General features: G+C 32.6%; 1 protein-coding gene across 5 annotated transcripts in view; it reads left to right on the top strand.

Annotated features, from left to right (window-relative positions):
• The window catches only part of LOC142331059 (uncharacterized), a 174,113-nt gene that overhangs the window by 131,732 nt on the left and 20,569 nt on the right, over positions 1 to 21,812 (top strand). For all 5 annotated transcript variants that reach the window (XM_075376700.1, XM_075376699.1, XM_075376698.1 and 2 more), the window contains exons 9-11: positions 11,026 to 11,187; positions 16,268 to 16,354; positions 21,217 to 21,312. In XM_075376700.1, coding sequence (XP_075232815.1) covers positions 11,026 to 11,187; positions 16,268 to 16,354; positions 21,217 to 21,312 — 345 coding nt within the window. The remainder of the gene's footprint in view (positions 1 to 11,025; positions 11,188 to 16,267; positions 16,355 to 21,216; positions 21,313 to 21,812) is intronic.

Genomic DNA, 21,812 nt, shown 5'->3' with positions numbered 1-21,812 from the left:
TTAAGGTGGAAATCTCTTTTATCCGCTACTTAGCACCTGTGAAATCTACCTCCGCTTTCGGCATATCAAAAGGGAGTTTTTAAAATGCAATTTATATTAAATTTTAAAATCGCAAAATTTTATTAATCAGTAGAAATTTAGGATATTTTTTAATATTTTGTTTGCGGATCCAAAATTGGAAGGACGACCGTGAAGTGAAATTATTTTTTACATTTTTTAATCTTGTACGATCTATTTTTTTATTTTTTCATTAAAACAGTCTTACTTTAATTATCTTAAAATCCGGAAGTCTAAAAATAAAGGTAGCTCATGTGATGGTGGTTCGGTTTAAGCCGATACTTATGGAAGGCAGAAGGAAAACAACCGTTAAATTTCGTTTTCTCTAGCAGTTAGTATATTTTTATCACCTTATATAAGTTATACAAAGAAAAGATAAACAAATTTTTGCACAGCTCTGCGCAAGAAGTCCGATTTTTTGATATTCTACTTTGTTTATTTTTGCCCCGCTCAAACATACACCCGATAATCATGACCCTCAAAGTAGGTAACGCTACCTGAATGCGCCAAATAAAACAGGTAATAATAGATACCGCAGTTAAAGAAACGTCACTTCCCGTCTTACAGCATCATACCAAACCCAGCTTCTAACTTGCCGAGGTTAAATTTTTTCGACACTAAATTAAGCGTAACTCAAGAAAAACCAAACCAATCTTCATCAAATTTTCACTTGCACAAATTCTGATAGATTACTATAATATACGTACATTTCAATGAAATAATAGATCGAGCACTTTTGGAGATTTTCGAGCCGCATTATCCTCTTTAAGTGAACGGTATTTTCTTATACGTCATACCTCAAAACGTAAAGAAAATTCATTTTCACCTCTCATTCCCACCATGCGACCGAAAATCGTCGAAAAGTCGGTAAAAAAAAAATCGTTGATCGTTGGAAAAGCAAGTTGTTTATGCGACACATATAAACTTTAAATAGTGTAACAAAATAATAGATAAATAAAATTGCTAACCGTGGTAAAATACGTTCATTCCTTGAGGAAAAAATTTCAAATACGTATCATAACCTCGCTTTTCTAAAAATTATTTTTATTTTTAACACTTAAATTTAGCGAAAATCTTATCTACATTAGCTCGTGAAAAATGAAAAAAATTAATTAAAAACTTTGGCTTTAGTCCTATTTCAACTAAATATTTGATTAAAAAAAAAATAATACTGAAAAATAATATAAACCAGTTTTAAAAAAAAACAGCGCACTGAAAAATAAAATATTTAATCCTAAAAATGTCGAATTATTTAAGGAATTTATTGCTAAAAAAAAAAAAAAAAAAAAAAAAAAAAAAGTTAAAATCAAATTATGTTTTAGTTCTGTTTTTTGTAGTTGATTTTATTTTTTCATTTTTTTATTTTCTTTTATACTTCTTAGTTTTATTTTAATTTTAAAATACGACTGCGCAAATAAAAATTACTGTCCATACCAAACATAAGATATTCAAAGCCTAAATGAATAAAAAAAAATAACTATTCATAAAAATAATAAAAAGAACGCTGACATTAGGTCAACGTTGACTATTACGGAGCTTTCAGAGATTTAAAGAAATGAGAATATGAACCAATAATGTTTATTTATCTCAGGTTTCTCAACTGAGTTTCTTAAATTTAAGCTCAAAATATTATTTAAGTATTGAAATGAAAACAGACTATGTATTTCATTACATTAAGATAATCCAGTATTAATCAATAATGATGAAAATATTTTTTTTTAATTTTCCACGGATACATTATTCACGGACGATGAAGGCAATTTAATTTTCTTTTAAAAATCTTCCACCCAAATTATATGAAAGAAATATACTAAGGGATCATCCTGACCCCATAGGGAAAGACACTTTCCTTGTGGCAGTTTCGGTTGCCACGCCACCCCCTCCGTCGAGCTCTTATTGGCTTTACCGGAGGTCATCTTCAGAACCTCGGCAAAAGGCATCTCTCGGTCTTGTTCTTGCCTTAAATCATGATATCAACGATGCGAATACCACATGTGATATTCCCATCGCTGTACTGCTAGGGAATGAACTCCTTTTAAGACAAAACCCTTTACTACGGGATCGATAAATGAACTTTTTGTAGGAGATAAACGACGAAATTGAATAAAAATCGGTTTTTTCTTAGCAATTTATTTTTTGCAATTGGTCGCCAAAAGGATTGCGACCATAAGTAAAATTTTTGGCTGAGAGTAACGTGTCGAGAGACCATCCACAGTTAACCCACCTCAAATACAATATTAGTAATATGCATCACCACTTGTGACACAAACGAAGCGATTAGTTAAAAACAACGATAACAGATAAATAATAAATTCAGATAAAGGCAGGTAAATAATAAAGTCACAAATATTAAAGTCAGAATGCCTCAGAATACGAACGAGTTTAAAGTTAAATCAGTGCTAAACTCACACCGATCAAAATTATGTCTTACGCAACAAAGAAATTCAGACCTACATCCAAATAAGTCGACCAATTTAGGTCACCTAACAAGGGGAATGTAACCTCATTCCGGTCCGCGCAGGAGCCGGGGACAAACCCTACATTCGATCATGGAGACTCGCGCGACATTACCAAGTCACAATCAGGACCGCCATCGGCGAAACGAAGCCACGCCCCCGGTCGCACAGGTTACCACCATATCACTGCGGCGCGGCCACCCCCACCAGCGGGAGCCCCAAATCGAATCACAAACAATACCAATATAATCGTGGCACGACGCCAATGCGCCTACCTCCAGCCGATCCAATGCCTAAGCCGGAACCCCAGCCACCCGGGATCCTACCACGACCGAGTATCTCGATTAAACTCCCTCTGCAGACCTACACACCCGCAAGGGCGTGAAGAAAACCAGCCGCTACAGACCACTCCTTGCGGATCATGCATTTAATACGGAGATCCAGAAAGGAATGTATTCTCTCAAGTTCTCTAACAGCTCGTGAACGTTCGACCTCGTACCGGTAGAGGATGTGATCGATTGTATCATCAGCCCCACAATTCGGGCTTGACTGGAATCCACCAAACGAAACCTAGCCAAACTCGCCCGAAAGGCACCATGCCCGGAGAGAAACTGTGTGATATACTAATTGGGGGAGACCCATCCAATCGTACCTAAATCAGACAATATTAAAGTCAGATAAAGGCGGTTAAAAAGAATAATCACAAAACAATAAATACACCGAATTCTCAGGCGAGAATCAGACCACCGACTCAGAGTCAAGCACCGGCTTCAACGTACGTAAAATTCCAGTTTAGATTCTTAACCTACCGGGTTAGTTCAGTGTGAACTCGTCGTCGCAAATAAGCTGACTTCGAAGTCGTGAGTTCTAAGGTTCAAATCCTAGCAAAGTCAGTGACTTTCATACGGATTTGTGTACTACAACGTGGATATTTGTGGGGTTGGGTTCAATTAACACACATTTCAGGAATGGTTGACTTGAGACTGTTTAAGACTACACTCGTTTCATATTCATAGATATCATCCTCATTCATCCTCTGAAGTAATACCTTACGGTGGTTCCGGAGGCTAAAAAGGAAAAGAAAGAAGTATAGATTCGTGAAGTTTAAACTATCTTTGATATAATAACCACTGTATAATTACGGGTCACGCACTATAATGATCACCTGTGCACTCATAGTTCATCGAGGTCTGTACATGTAACCTTCTCAATCTTCTTACTTCCTCAATATTGTCAAGTAGATTCAGTATTAAAAAATTTAATACTAAATCGATTAATTTAGTATTATCAACTTTTTTCAGCTGTTCGTTTTACTTTTTTAACAATTCTGTGTTTAAGTAATAGATTTTTTTTAAATAATAACTAAACAGGACAAATTTAAAATCTCATGTATTGAAGTAACGTAATTTCTCGAAGACAGATTTCAGTCATTTTATTTCACTAAATAAAACAATCAGTCTATCTGTATAGATTAAAAATTTAATACATTTCTAAATAATTTATTATAATTAAAAAAAAAATTCCTTTCGGCATATCGGAAGGCGGAGGTAGATTTCACCGGTGGTAAGTAGGGGATAAAAAAGATTTCCATCTTAAAGTTACAAAAAACTTTAAATTTACTCAATATGACAATGGTTGTATGTGAAAAAAAGTTTCACATGTTTAGCACACGACACTTCCCATCTTCTTACTATTTCAGCAACATTTTGGTCATCCCTTGCCGTAAAGGTTGGTCATATCAAAAATTGTTTCAGATAAACGATTTAGGTGATGTTTAGAGGATTCACGATCACTTTAAATATTATTAACTCTTCACTGTGCCTATTAAGGGAGCTATGATTTTTCTTGTTTTCGAAACTCCATTTTTTTCACCCCCTGTGCCAGTGATTGGTGATATCAAAAAACTTTACTTAAATAAGTTTTAGGCCTTATCCAAAGAATAGTAGGAACTCTAAACAAATAAGATATTTTCTTAATAAGAAAGTTATAGCGATATTTTGTTTTTTCGAAAAAGCCCCCCATTTCCACCCCCATTTTCCGATTTTTCCCATTAACCAACTAGACCGAGATTGTGGGTCATTATATTTCATGTATCAATTTGAAAGTGATTGACATAAAATTACGGCAGTTATCGTGTCCACAAAAAAGTGAAATATATATATATACTCGTATAAGCAACAATTACACCGTATTATTCAAAAGCTACAAATGCAGAATTCAATTAAAAATATACTATCTATTAGAACTGCAGATTTAAATCGTGCACTGATAAAATGAGCAACTTATGACAGTATTTATACCGCCATAAGAGTAATATTTACTATAGGTTTTGCATCGGCTCTTTTATTTGCATCAACATTATTCCATGACTGGTTCACATGTTTTGAAAGAAATCCGCACAGGGGATGAAAGCTGGGTGCTACATTACACTGTTTAAACTGAATGAGCAACGCATAAATGGAGACACAAAAATAAAGGCAGTCAAAAAATATATATAAATATGTAGGTTTGTCTTATAAATAAATGTTTGTTTCATAGACCGGGTGTAACTTACTTTCTGATCGTCCCTCGTATTTTACTCGCTGTCAAGCAGTCTTGAAAGCATCCATTTTAAAATGAGTAGGGTGTTAAATGATAATAATTACATCTGAAACAAAAAAAAAATAATAATTTTAAAAGTATTTTAATATTCTTAAACAAAGAATGCTTTTATTATTTTAACAAAAATGATTTTATTATTAATCTATGTGCCTATTATCCAATAAAATCTAATAATCGTATAATAAGTAAAAACTGTTAGTTAACATGACGATGCTAACAAAACTGTACATTACCGCTATTTAAATTATACTGATCATGATATATTAATCAGCTTGAAAGTGGCATAATTTTAAAATAAGTACAGTATTAAATGACAACTCGTGCATCTGAAACACAAATAAACATATTTTTAAATCTCAAACAATAATCAATTATAACATTAATTAACTACATGGATGTTTTCCAATAAAATCGTATAATTATAAATCAACATGTATAAACCAACAAAAAATATAGCACTAAGTTTCTGACAAAAATGTTTACTACCGTTATGGAATTAATACTGAACATCATGTGTTAGTCGCACCGAACAGCTCTTTGAAATAGGATGAATTTAATATTAAGCAAACATTTTTATATGTAACACATGTACCTGAAAACAAAAAAAAAAATTATTCGTCAGAAAAATTATCTTCATGATATTAATGAAACAATAATTATATTATCTAATAATAATCATAAAAAAATTATTATTACCTGTTAGAAAATATGGTGATGATAGTGAATACTTATCACAAACATTTTCTTGAATTTTAGGATCTGCATTAGAATCAGGCTGTACTTTTGAAGGGCTGATCGTATATTTGTATTCTAGCAACATTCTTTTTAACAACGCACACTTTTCTAGGCACATTAACTAAACACACACAGAACATGCGCAATACATATGTAAAAACCAAGCAACTCCACAACTCAACTACTAAAGCTAACCTAACAACAAAACCAAGGCGATACAGTAAGATAAACATTTATTAATGAATAGAGTTCTACAAACAATTAAAAATAGCAAATATGATATTACAAATATATCAGAATTAAAGAAAATCCCCGTAAAAATTATTTAATGCGAGAAGTAAATTGTATGATCCGGAATTGGAATTTTTTTAAAAACATGCATGAAATTTTTTTTTCCACTTCTTTTCAAGATATAGTCATGTTTTACATACCTTTTGTACAGCTAATTCTACAATATAATAATCCATAAAAAAAATTAAAATCCAGTTTCTAATAACTTTTACCAAAGTGTACCGGGTGGGATACGAACACGACTTAAAACTAAAACATAACCGAATGAATTAAATGCATACAAAACCTGAAAAAAACACACATGTATAAAAATATATAAATAAAAAATAAACACAACCTACAGAGGGACTTACCTGGGCGAACTCGATATTTTTCTTAAAATACCTTGCATATATTTATTATTCAAATATTCACATATTTACAAAATAAATATAAACAAGTTTGTTGATGAAACAGTAAAATAATTAGTTTAACAAACTGGAAAGAGGACCAGTCGTTAGTATTACATTAACAGACATAAATATTTAAGTAAAGTTAACGCTGTTCAAATAATCCACAGTCTTTAACCTATGAAATAAATGTAACAATAGAACAAAAGAATTATGTTAAAAAAATATTTTTTTAATAGTTTTATAAAAACAACACATCTGCAGCACCATTCAAAACATAATGGTATAATCAATCGCAACAAATTATAATCGTGAGAAAAAATACAAAACCCTATTTATTAATCAAATAAAAAGAAAATTACTATTTGTCAAAAATAAATATTTCATAACTATTAAATATACGAGTATATGTTTGAACTGACGGGGGTTTTGGGGTCTGGGGGATGTGAAACGTAAAGATATGTCGAAATTTTCCGGAAGTCGAATCGTGGTACCCGTTACTATAGGTACCTTTCTTATGAAATCTACCTAAAAAGGAATAACCGTTCTGAAGAAACAGAGATCTTGCCGAAAATACTCAACAGAAACGGACGAACAGAAAAAAGCAGTACGTGGAGTAAATTTTTAATTAATTTATTAGATACTAGTATTAACATGAAGTTTTTTAAAACTGTATATTGAGGCGTAAATATACCTAAAAACCTTTAGAACATGAAAAAAAAAACGGGATAAATTATAATTGGGAAACATCCTTTTTTTATCGAATAAAAAATAAATTCAAAACGTAATTGTTGTACATAATTTTATAATTTAAAACGAGATATCCTGAATGTTCAAATATTAATAATTAACTTTTCTTGAAGTATTATTTTCGTATTGTTGAAAATATAAAATGAAAATTTACTACATAATATAAAAAGTATAATCAGTGTTTCGTTACTTTCAAGGATTAAAATATTCACAAGGAAACAATTTAGAAAAGTAATAATATAAAATAAATAAATTTCACGAAAAGCAATAAAAATTCATTCGCTTTCAAAATAGCATCATATAACTCCTGGAGATATATAATAAAGATCCTTTACACAGTTCATGATATAAATAGAATCTTTAAACATGACATTGACCCTTTTTTATCGTTATAAGTAAAAACAATAAAACATAAATTAATCAAATTTTAGAACATATTAACATTTTGACTGTAATTCAAATAAGACGCTACCTTTTATTAATTAAAAACTTTTATTTTATAACAAATTAAACAAAATTTATAATTTTTTTACATTATATTTGTTACACTATCTTTGCTAATCGGTTTAAATCAAAATATCTCGCTTCATAGTAACAGTACAAGATCGAGAGAGGTTTTATTCTACTCCCCATACCCAACTTCATTTAATTATATATTTTTATTTTTAAAAAAACTTTTTCCTGATTAAAATACTGTTTCGTAAAAATAATTTTCAAACTGAATCCAAAAACGTTACGATAGATAATTACGAGAATTTATTAAATAAATAATTTGTTATTTCTTTTTCCTGTTTAGCCTCCGGTAATTACTTTTCAGATAATACTTCAGAGGAGGAATGAGGATAATATATATGAAATGTAAATGAAGTATAGTCTTGTACAGTCTCAGTTCGACCGCTCCTGAGATGTGTGGTTAATTGAAGCCCAACCACCAAAGACACCGGTATCCACGACCTAGTATTCAAGTCAAAATAACTGACTTTATTAGGACTTGAGCGCTGGAACTCTTGACTACCAAATCAGCTGATTTGGGAAGACGGATTCCCCACTAGACCAAACGGATGGGTTAAATAATTTTTTTATATGTATTCTTCGAGTAAAAAGTCGTATTTGATAAAAAGATAGTCAAAAAGGATACTTCAATTTTATAATAAATAATTTAGTAATAAAATAAAATTTTACAGGTTATAATTACAGCGAATAAGGAATTTCTTGAACAACCTTTGATTTTTTTTTTTATTTAATTATTTTCTGGAATAAATTCAGTTATAAACTGATAGTGACGTTCAAAGTACTGTTACCGTGAAAAATATTTGACTCGATATTTTATTCCCAGAAATTACACAAACAACTCCGATTTTTTTTTTTTAAATGTAATGTAATCTTATGAAAAAAGTGAGGATCTCCTGTACTCCAAATATCGATTACTCTGATTTTTAACATACCCACTTAGATGAGACGATACCATATCACTAAAAATATGTTATCAAAGATCCAACTATTGTCGCGAACAAAATCTATAAACCCTTTGCAATAATTGAGTTTTTCCGTACGCTTCGAGTTCTAGCAATACCTGTACCGCGTGAATATGATACGGACGTAATTTTTATATCTTACTATCTATGCAGATACTTCCGTTATCCTAAACTGCTGAGATAGCTTTTCGAAGTGGTCGTTCAAAGGATGCATGGACGTAAAGATTAATCATTTAAAATTTGGCCGGCTGGACCGTTTTTGTTCATTTACACCACCAATTTCTCCCTCAATTTTTGATTTATTGGATTTGTTTAATCGAGGAAAAGTCTTCCTGCCACTTTAAAAACGATTACGATTTAAAATACCTCTGAAGAATAAATGCACTTTGAGACTTTATAAAACACACGGTTATCTTTTTGTAGAAACCTCACACTTAAAGACAAAATGGTGAGAAATTAACTGATTTTTGTATATTCTAATTGCTACAAGGTCAAACATTACCAATCACCCATTAGTGCCACCATTTTTTTTTTATATTTTCTCTTACCACTGAGGTTGGTTCTGCTTTTAAAGCATTGCACAACCTTAATGGGTGCCTTGGCTCAAACCTTTGGAGACCCCATGAGATCCGACAAAGTCGTGCCCCACGGGGGTCGTTCACCCGGCAGGTCGGGACTCGGTCTTCACTTTCCCGTGCCTCTAACCAGGGCGCACCCAGGGGGACCCCGGTCTTTTAGTACCCAAGCGTGAGGGGTTCCCGGTCACTCACCGAGAGTGCCCGACCGAAGCGAGCCACAATTTCATGAGCGGGGCTGCTCTCAGAAATCCCTACCCCGAATCCTTACGCCCCGTCACAGTCCCTGGCATCCTTCTCTTTTGTATCGATTATTCTGGTCGCCAAAGTCACAACCAGATTCCATTCGCTACCGCCCGTCGACATGAATGGCATCGTTTCATCTGGCGTGAGTCTTTGTAGCCCGAAGTTTCTCCGGGTCTCATCCCACCTATGACAGTAGTATATAGTGTGTTCGGCAGTATCGTTCTCACCGCAATATTTACATAATAGCGAAGCTCTTTCCGAATCGGTGGAGGTAGGGCTCAAATTCACCATGTCCAGTGAGCAACCGGGTCAGGTAGAAGCCCATTTCACCAAATTTCCTTAACACCCATCCATCTACACGTGGGATGATTGTCCTCGTCCAGCTGCCTGTGCGGGATGCCTCCCGATTTCCTTGCCGTTCTTCTAATAACGACGGCATGCCAGTCCTAGGCATGCCGTTAAAAACCCTCTATTAAATTTTTGCCCTTAATTTAACAGGTGGTACGCCGGCAACAACTTCCGTTGCATTCATTCCTCGATACAATTTTATAAGAGAAAATTATTCTGATGGCCACTCTTCTTTGTAGCGCAGCTACTTTGTTCACATTTTTCCTTTTATCAAAAGACGTCGCCCATGCTGGCACCGCATAAAAAATGATGGATGTTACCACTGTCAATATGAGTCTTCTTCTGGGTGATCTAGTCCCAACGTAAAATAAAATATTTCTCACTTCAACGGTTTAATGAATTCAGGGTTGCGTAAATTTTCGCTCGCTTTGTAATTTTTACCCTCATTTCATTTGAAGGTAAATAAGTTATGATTACTCCTAAACAATCGGGTAATAAATTATAACTCACCAAATTTTTCAAGTTTTAACACATATTTTCAAAGTAATTTTGCCTTTTTTTATGTTTACCCTCCGGAACCGCCGTTAACGTATTACTTCAAAGGATAAATGAGGATATGTATGAATGACTGTCGTGTACAGTTTAACGTCGACCATTCCTGAGATGTGTGGTTAATTGAAACCCAACCACCAAAGAACACCGGTATTCACGATCTAGTATTCAAACCCGTATAAAAGTAACTGCCTTTAGTAGGATTTGAACCTTAGAACTCTCGATTTAGAAATCAACTGATTTGCGATGTCGAGTTCACCACTAGAGTTCACTCTAGTGGTGAACTACTACCTGGGATACCTAAATTAGCGTTGGCAATGAAAACAGTATAACGAATGAGTTAGTGTACCGCGATAGGACGCCATACATACAAAAGGAAATCAGTTGCCATCCGGTAAACCACCCCTACTTGGCACGTTAATTGTGATTTCTAAAATTTGGCGAGTTATATTTAAGAAATATTTAATTAAATACATAGATTAAATATATATTCTTATGTGAAAAATATACGTCATAATTAACCATCTTATTGTTTTTTCTTTTATTTCAGTGCAGTAGATGCAGCTGCTTTTACAAACTCAGTAGAATCGTCGAAAATAATATATCACGAAAGTGTATTTGCGGATACAATAATGTCTGGTTTTGTAATATTTGTCGTATCATTTGCAACTATATTCTTTTTTGGAAGTATCTTCTACTTCGCTTATAAAAGGTAATGTAGCAATATATATTGTAATTAATAATTTTTATTTTTTTTTTATTTTAACATGTACTGTATTACAAACTCGTAGTATGTGATAATCTAAAATTTATAACCCATTATTCGTGTAATCTTTTTATTTTATGCAATGACAATAATATTAGTGCTGTTTTTCCCCTATTCAAGCTATAGTAGCGGTAGATAAACTGTTTTATACAAATCTTTCCCATATATGTCCAATTACGACATGTCAATATTTTATTAACTCAAATTTAGCAGTTGGTCTCATACATATCGAATTTCTGTTACTAACTATTTTATATGTCATTCAATATCAGTTAGTTTATATCCCTGTTCTAATTTTACGATTTAATCGTAATTTAATTCAGAAAGTTATATGATTTACCAAGTTTTTACATTATAATAAATACATTTTTTTTAAACTTTAAGTTAAACATTATGTATTTTTTATCGAAGAGAAATTACAAATAATTTTATGTAGCTTGTATATATACTGCTGAATACTCCGATTTTCAAATATAGAAAATGTTGTAAAGCTTTATAACTACAATTAAGGACGATAGTGAAAGAACTAAGAAAGCATACACGTGATAATATTGTTACATGTATTGTTGAAAGCACTGTACTGTAAACTCGGATTTTACAACCGGTAGTATCAGTAATGGAATGTAATACTGCAGCGCAACTACGCATTTTCAGACTATATTTTCAAAAAAAAAAAACAAAAAAAAACGAAGAAAATGTATTTTTATGAAATGGAAGATTTAGAATTATATAAGGAATTCCGATTTGTGTAATAGCATTCTAAAAAGAAAATAATTTTTTCTATGCGTTCAAAGAAAGTAAACTAGAAGATTACATTCAATACCCATTATCTTTGAACAGACTATTACATTTCACCCAAATATAATGTTTTATTAAAATTAATTTTAAATAAACCGATTAATTTTACAAAGATTTAATTTTCTCTCCAAATAATTGTAATAAAATCATAAAATCAAATTTTACTAATAAAAAGAATTCCTAACATTATTATCGTTAGGGAATTTGGTTGGGAGTATTTACTGCACATCCTGGTCCTCGTAAGAGAAGAAACCCGTATTGTGACAATCTCGGTCGTCACATTACCTCCTCCGTTCCTAGCCCTGATGGGCTTTACCCGAGATCGTCTTTTAGAACCTCTGACATTTTTTCACCTCCTCCACCGGTCCGGATCCACTTAAAGCATAAACACAGCCCGGGGGAGTGTCCAATACTCTAACGAGCCTGCCCGCCTACCGGCTGTAAGTCCGGCATGACACGCCGGTAGGATTTTAATTTCCTTGTCCTGCCTCTAACCCCCGATGCAAAGCCACCAGTCCGACAGGTCGTGCCCAGCGACCCCACCCTGGGACCGGGACTCGGTCTTGTATTGCCTGCCTCAAACGGAGGCGACCCGAAGGTCACCTCCGCCGGGACTCGGTCTTTCAAGCGGGACCCACAGGTCGCACCTGCCGGGACTCGGTCTTATCGACTACGGGGCACCAGAGTCCCCGTGTTTCATCATTGACGGTCGCCCACCTAAGCGTGGACAGACCCCGACTCTACGAGGAGCTATCCAGCACCCCGTTGCTACCCCACCGTTCACGATACAGAAATAAACCGGAACGCTCGACGAAAGAGAAACTGAAAAGCCAGACACTGGGCGACAGTTACCTTCCACAAAACCTGTAAACACCGGGACAGCAACTCACTCGCGAGCAGCACTGTCATCCGTCCGGTGATCCGCCTTCCCGCAAATAACGCATATCCGCGGTTCCCACAAGTGGCCTGCTGATGACCCGGTAGACCTCTGACTTGAACTTGCTAACACAACACAGTCATCAGTCTGACTTCTGTCAGGATGCCACCGATGCAAATTCCTTTTTAGTATGCAAAAGGTCTTTCATATACTATCTTCCAACCACGACCACCTACCGTAATTTACAACCCTCAACAATCAAATTAACCGATTCGCAGAAGCGCGATCCCCGCGTCCTCTAACACCAAAGGTTTCTCACAAAAACTCTTCCTATATCTAACATCAATTACACTATGTACTCAGATAAAACGCCAAAACATTCTATCATCGTATCAAAAAAACAAAGTATTGATCGCACAATAACGAAAATTCTGTACTACAATTCAAATTAATCAAAGTCGTATTGAACCAAACTTAATTTTTTTAAAGGAAGGTCATATGACACACGATTTCGATTTAAAACTTTACAAGAAAAACAATGGTGTAACCCGTTTTTCTGGTAATGCTTTCGTTATCGAGTTATAACGGAAAAAATCGTGATAACAAAAAAACGAGGTAAAACGTTCTGCATGAACAATTTTATTCCATTTTACATTCACAATGCGTACAATAACGAACTTTAAACAGTTCTATAATAATATTGTTACATATTAGTAATTGTTTATTATTATCAATATTATAGCACTGTTTAAAGTTCGTTATTGAATGTAAAATGCAGTAAAACTGTTCACATTACAATTTTCATTGCTTATAACTCTACAACAAAGCATTATCGGAAAACCTACTTAAAATATTTAGTTTGTTTCACAATATGGCGAACAAAAATTAAAAACCCACCGTAATGTAGATTTATTTAACAATGTAAAACCCCATTTCTTTCTGCCTTCAAATACCTCTCAGATATGCAGTAAAAAGTCGTTTCCGTAGTTAAATATCACCCGGTATTTATATATATATATATATACATACACCCATAATTCACTTCCATTTCCTTTTCCTGTTTGTTCACATCAATGGTGGTATAATATGAACATATTTTACTTAAATTAAAAATGTACAAATATATTAAACTGAAAGAATACCACTAAGTATAATACTTGGAAATAAGATGAACATTTATCATTTAAGACAGAATAGTTCTTTATGAAGAGAAATGAACGGAAATACTTCCACTCAGAAGTTCAGGTTTTTAGTTTATACTCACAACTTACTGCATACACTGAAATCTTATACAAAAATTGATCAAGTTGCCTAAAATACATTAAGAAATCATCTACAAGACATACTGAACAATATATTTTATATCTGTAAGGATTTCCAAGAAGTAATTACGTCGTTAAATAGTAAAGTAATTAATTATATGTTTGTTTACACATAATAACGATTAATATGCTGTATAAATTTCCATTCTTATTTGATCATAAAAGAAAGAAATAATAGAAAGCATTTTAATTTTTATAATCTTTTCCAGTATCTTGTTTATTCAGAAGTTTGAATACGGAAGTTTTACTGTAACCGATAAACAATTTTTGCCAACTATATTATGACTGATATCCGCTTAATAAATAATACTAGTAAAACTGATATTGCACGCCTCATCTAACCAATTAAACACGCTAAACATTGCTTCCATCTTTTATTTTCATAAACATTGAATCGATACTAAAAATGTTATTTTATTTTCTCTCTATATGTAGAGAGAGGGTTATAGTTATATTGATGCTATAGAGCAGCCAAAGCTGTTAAGCGAAAGTATTAAGTAGATTGGTCCAAAATTTCGATATCGGTTTTTTGTGAATGTTGCGTTTCATCTGAGCCCATAAAAAACGTATAAGTTTCTGGAAGTACATACATGCGATGAGGGTAGTGGCCTTTACTTTATTAACATCTCTAATTACGGCTGTAATACACACACAAACATATATATATATATATATATATATATATATATATAGTATATACACTAATACAGAGTGTATCACCAAGTTCTTCCGGGACTTTCATAACCTATTTTACTCGTGAAAATAATGAAAAAAACTCATATAAACATGTGTCCTAAAATGCTTCGTTTGCGAGTTACGCCTAATTAAAACTTTTGCCAGATTTCAGCTACCCCGGTGAAATGAGGTCGTACTGAAATTTTTAGGACTTTATTTAAGGAGTAGAAATAGTGATTTCTTTGTTTTAACGGGAAAAATCGAATAAAATACAAACATAAAAACCAGGGTTTTTACAATTTATTTTTCAAAAACTACTGCAGGTATGCTTCTGGAACCTATTTTCTTCAATTTTTCAGCCCAAACACCATAATAAATCACTAACTCTGTCCCTCCTTAATTAATGTCCTAAAAAGTTTAATACGACCTCTTTCACCGGGGTAGCTGAAATTCGAGCGAAACGTTTCGCTAGCCTTAACTCGCAAACGAATCATTTTAGAAAGTATGATTATACGAACCTTTTCCATCATTTTCATGAGTAGAAGAGGTTATAAAAGTCCCTGGAGAACTTCGTGTTGCACTTGGTATATAGATAATTATTTAAGTCAAATTTCAACATTTTTTGTCCACGGGTTTTCGAGGTATATGATTACTGTTTAGAAATAAGGTTGAATGACCCTTCCACTAATTCCGATAGAAAGTTTTGAATTTTAAATAATTTAACGCGTACTTTCATTATACTAAAACTCAATTTTCTACGACCGCTATACAAAAAATCAAAAATTTGAAATGTGAAAAATAGCCTCCTCCCCTTTTTTAATTTTGTCCAAAATTTAATGCCGTCAATGTGTCATATGCAGAAAGTTTTGAACCGTTTTCGAAGAATATATGTTGCGGCAGTCCGAAGATATATTCAACATGCACGCTAACGCAATATACACCCTACGGTAATTTTTATTAACTTTTTTGTGGTTTTGAACTAAGAGTATCTTGACATGTTGACATAGGCAAAAATCCTGATACCCAAAATTTTGGCGGATCGTTATACTTTCTCTTTATACCTATGATCCTGCTGCAGCAGCAATGGATTTATAACCAGGAAATTCAAAATTTAATCTCATGTTTTTCAAATGTACAATATATTAATATTAAAGTACGATTCGCCTAGTAATCCGCTTTTTGATACCAAACAAATCATAACAGCTCATACAAATCATAAACTATAATAGTGGATGGATGAATAATTTAAATAAAATCATGAATTTAGAAATAGATAATAATAATATTAATTTAATAAATTATGAATTTAGAAGATAGTATTTATTCTACTTACAAAAATAATTTCTTATTTCAGACTAAAGAAATGTGGAGATTATGCTGTGGATGAAGATGCAAAATCGACATCGAAACCTGCAACAGATGATGAAACTGTTTATTCAACGTAAGTTTGTATACTACGAGTATAACTTATGTAAAGCTGAAAGTTTGTTTGTCTGTCTGTTAATTTGTAATGTTCTGTACAAGGAACCAATCGACCGATTAGTTTCAAATTTTCAGGATGCATTCGTGTTTTCCCAAGGAAGGTTTTAAGTGATAGACAGATACACTAGCACCCGCGGGGGTGAAGTTATCAATAAACCGTTTTCATTAAAGAAAAAAATTAATAATTAAAAATGAATTCTGCGGTCCTGCGGTCGGCCTCGTGGTCCTGGAGCCTGGGAACTCGCCTGCGCCTACCTGCGCCAAAGAGATCCTGGCTAGACGGTCGGGCGAATGAAGTGAGCTCCGACCGGCAAGCTACAAAAATATAATCGATTAAATATTATTTGTAACCTTTTTTATATCATTTGTTAAGTACGCTCATCTTTAAATATAAATTATATATATCTAACATAAATATCAGTCAAATATAATTTAAATTTAATAAAATAGTATTATTGTTAAGAAATTAAATCTATTTAAAATTAAGAATAATGAAAAATATACGAATCTTTCCTTTAAACAATATTAAGAAATACAAACTGAGATTTCAAATCGAGTCAAATTATAACCTTTCTTAACGGTAGTATATAGAGTAAAAGAAAAAGCATATCTATTTAATTACAGTCCCTAATTAAAGTAAAGAAAATACTTCGAGCTATAGAACATCCGTTGAACCATTTACAGCTGCTGTGGGATACGCCCATTACTATCATTTTAAGTAGCTTGTATTTTATCTTATTTATAAAAAAATCGATAATACTCTCATCCAGATTGAATTTAATTAGTCCGTAATTTCATGTACCACAATACACTCGTATTCCCGCAATATGCAGATCTTCTCATTTCAAAATATCCTATGTACATTATACATATATTTATATCATTTATTTTTTCCTGGCTCCCCCTAAATAAAATTAGAATCAATTTTCTCAATCTATCATATTTCAATAAGTGTTTAACATGTTTAAGCATACACTTATCTCGCAAATGAAGCATTTTAGGACATACGTTTATATGAATTTTTTCCATCATTTTCATGAGTAGAAGAGGTTATGAAAGTCCCGTGATAACTTCGCGATGCAGTCGGTATATAGCCAATTATTTAAGTCAAATTTTAACATTTTTGGTCCACGGGTTTTCGATTTATAAAGTAATTACCGTTTAGAAATAATGTTAAATAGCCCTTCCATTAATTTCATCTGATTTAAAAGAGTGCAAAAGTGTTTTGCACTTGGCATGAAATACATTTTATTTCATATTATCCATACCTGAACTCATTTTGTAGATTAAAGATTAAAACATTATTGGAACTTCTATTAATCACAACAAAATTTGTCTAGTATCCTTCGTTAGTAGTGATAATTCGTTGTTTTTTTTTTTTTTGGAATTATCAAATCCTTAAAAGATACGTTTTGTGATTAATTTTTTTTTTTAATTGTTTGAATGGAAAAGGAATGCGATCTATTTCTGGGTTAATATTTTAAATTCTAACTATTTGAATTTTTATATAATTTTTCAATATGAGTAGTCTGGGAACGATTAATAATCCAAATTTTTGGAGGGGGCTTTAAAATATCAAAACTAAATGTCCACCTACAACTTAAATTCATTAAACTAATTGTAATCTAGGCAAAAAATAAAAGTACTTGAATTTATAGAAAAATTTAAATTGCTGTTTAAACAAACGATGTAATCATATTACACCATAAATAAAGTTAATATATTTACATCCATTTATTATTTTTTAGAGCATTAGGAAAGTTTTGCAATATGACGGAACGGATCATCACAGTTGATAGGTCCCAACCTGCACTATAGCCGCTTTAATCACTATCTCCTGCAACCGAAAATTCCTTTGGATCGGTACGCAGTCCCAAGATTCATAAAAACCATGAATATGGTTTACGGTTTCTATTTATTTCCCACCAGTCCACTAGAAAGAACCACCAGCAAACGATTTTAAGTCCGTTTACTGCAGCATGCAGGAGGGTACTGGACCCTCCGACATCCTTGCGTTCCGTTCCGGTCATTATCTCACTATCATTTGCTTTTTAGCTGTATTAATAAAAAAGAGGTAGCTATCGTTATGGCCGAAAACTGAATACCGGGAAATTTTGCACTTGATTTAAGTGTTGATCAGTGTTTAGAGGAAATGACTATTGTAAAAATAGACTATTATTATAATTTACGTTAAAATTTTTCAAAATAATTTCCATCACAAACTATACACTCACGTTTCCATAATTCGAAACTAGCGTTCAAATAAATCTTACCGTGTTTCGTTGGAGATCTAGGAACACACATCGTCCAAAGCCTCAGGAGGAGGTCATAATCGCTTGAAAAATGCCTCCCTTTCAGTTCTCTTCTTTCTGATCTGGATTTTCGAATATCCACGAAGATCCCCTCATCTTTGAACATCCATAACTTGTTCTAAGCCTTAATCGGTACGTCCACATCGTACAACGATATTCAGGTGATACCGAGAGTCTGAAAGAGGAAATTTTGACCTTGAGGACACTCCCAGGTCAGTTCGACCGTCTTCATCAGTGAAACACTGCTGAACCACGAAAAATCCTTGTGGCAGCCGGATATGTGACCTACCATCTTGGTAGTTCTTGGTCATTAATGCACCAGCAGTTGGTGCTATTCTGCGAAATCACCTTCAAGTTAGAAAGCTATGTACCCTTTGGTTACCGCATAATTTGACCGAGAATCAGATGGTACGTTGTGTTTTATGGTGCCTGAAATTCTGGAAAAGTTTGAAAATGGGATATCTTCCTATGTGAACAGTATAGTGACAGGTAACGTCACAATACAACTTAACGTCCCAACAAAGGCTCAGAAAAACGTGTGGGTGTTCGAAAGTGAAAAGACCTCCGTGGATGTTCAAAAATACAAATCAGAGAAGAGAACTCACCGGGTTGGTCTAGTGGTGAACTCGTCATCGTAAATCAGCTGATTTCGAAGTCGAGAGTTTTAAGATTCAAATCCTACTAAAGGCAAATCTTTTACACGGGTTTGAATACTACATCGTGGTTACCGGTGTTCTATGGTAATTGGGTTTCGATTAACCTCACATCTCAGGAACGGTTGACCTGAGACTGTACAAGATTACATTTCATTTACATTCGTACATATCATCCTCATTCATCCTCTGAAGTAATACCTTACGGTGGTTAAACAGAAAAAGAAAAGATCAGAGAAGAGAACTGAAAGGGTATTTTACGAGCGATTATGACATATAAGGGCATCTACTAAACGACGATCTCCTAAGGATCTCCGATGAAACATGGTAGGATTTATTTGAATTCTGATTTTTGATTATGGAGAAGGGAGTGTACAATGTCCGATGGAAATTATTTTGAAAATTATCAAAAATAAAGTCGTATTTTAAAACTTTCCTTGTTCCTATAATAATAAATTATATGAATATTGTTGCTAAGTCTCATTTAGTTACCTATGATTTTCAGTTCTATATATTTTCAAATCGTACATTTCTGGCGTAATATTTAAAAAATCTAAAGGCGTGTCCTCCCTACAAGCTGTTTCTTCTTGTCTCCTTTACACTACTACAATCCAGCATGCGGACACGTACTACTGGTTCCAATAAAAATGATACAGACTTGTATTTATTATTATTATTTTTTTTATTACACCACATTCATTTATTTTTGCTATTGTTTTTAAATTTAAATTTGTAATTTAATTATTATTTATTTCATCTGTTATCTATTTATTTTACTTTTTTTGGTTTAACCTCCGGGACCACCGTTAGGTATTGCTTTAGAAGATGAATTGAATGATTTGTAGCGTGTATAAATATGCCTTGCCTGACCGGGATTCGAACCCGGGATCTCCGGATGAAAGGTCGAGACACTATCACTCGCGCCACGGAGGCCGGCTATGAGCTACAATATAAATTATTTTGCATGAAATAATTTTATGTTTTACATTTATAAATTATAATACGAATTAACGTTTTAATTAATTAAATTAACCTTACGTTTATTATAGTACGAAATTAATATCTTTGTAGTATTCATATTTTTCAATAATAAATTTAATAATGATTATATTATTTAATATTATATATATACTATATATTATAATATATAATATATAGTATATATTATATTATATAATATATAGTATATATTATATTATATAATATATAGTATATATTATATTATATATAATTATATATATTACTTTTACTTACGTTTCTTTAACACTATTTATTTAAGTTTTTTTTTTTGTACAATTTAATATTTTTATTGGTGCGTATGTGCTATTTAATAATAGTTTTGTAAATAACTATGTCAAAGAAAATCGTAACATTAGAGCCTATAATAAATAAACAATTGATATACTTTTGTATCGGGTGATTGTTACAGTTTATTTATAGCAAAGCCTTGGTATAACATACTTGAAAAAAAAATGCTTTCATGAAATAAATTACTTCATATATACACCTTTAACAAAATATTAAGTATAAATAATTTTATTTGTAATAACAATTTACCAGAAAATATTTCGCTACTATAACAGTGACGTTATAGATACGGTGCAAGTCGTTACAAATTAATTAATGTGACATTTGGAATACTCTACTTTGGCTGCTGGTGTGAGTACAAGTCGCTGATGTTAAGTACAGTGGAGAGGATGCCATAGCGTACTAACGACCTGCCTTTAGATATTACATACACTATAATAAAAAGTAGAAAGAATAACGAGTTCCAGTAATATGCATTTTTTTTTTTGTTTTTTAAAAATTAACAATAATTTGAATAAATATTATAATTTTTATTTTATTGAATGCAGGATTCAAAGCGATCTGAAAAATCCGAATATTCTCAGTATACCAGAAATAAGTCAAAATAGGGTAGTGGACTCCATAGAAATTACAAAACAAAAACTGTAAGTATTAATACACTTTTAAATTTTATAGTTTTTATTATCGCTAAGGAATGTAAAGTAAGTATAATATTTATTTACAACGGAAAGTTCTTAGAAATAAAATCTCTAAGGTATAAAAGTAAAATAATGCAGTTAATTTTACACGAGTCAGGTCTTTTTTACTGGCTCATCATTTATTTAGCATATTTTCCAGGTTACTGATAAAAAATACCAGCATCTGCGTTGAATTTACATAACCGTAAAAATGCATAAAACTACTTATTAGGCGCTATTTACAGTTAAATGATCTTATATTTATCTCCGTACTACAAAATAGTTTGTTTTATTTACCATATTAAAAGCACTACGATTCATATCTGGTTTTCCTTGTGGCAAAACACTTTCTCCCTACCTACTATAATACAGAGGATTTCAGATCAGATTCGGTCCAACAGCTAATTAGAGCTCTGCTGAAGTAACACTGTATACTTTTTTCATTTTGATTAGGCAAACACGTGTGT

This window comes from Lycorma delicatula, chromosome 10 (genome assembly GCF_047948215.1).
Source record: "Lycorma delicatula isolate Av1 chromosome 10, ASM4794821v1, whole genome shotgun sequence".
Lineage (NCBI taxonomy): Eukaryota > Metazoa > Arthropoda > Insecta > Hemiptera > Fulgoridae > Lycorma > Lycorma delicatula.
Note: the sequence above shows the minus strand (reverse complement) of the source record. Positions and strands in the feature narration are given on the sequence as shown.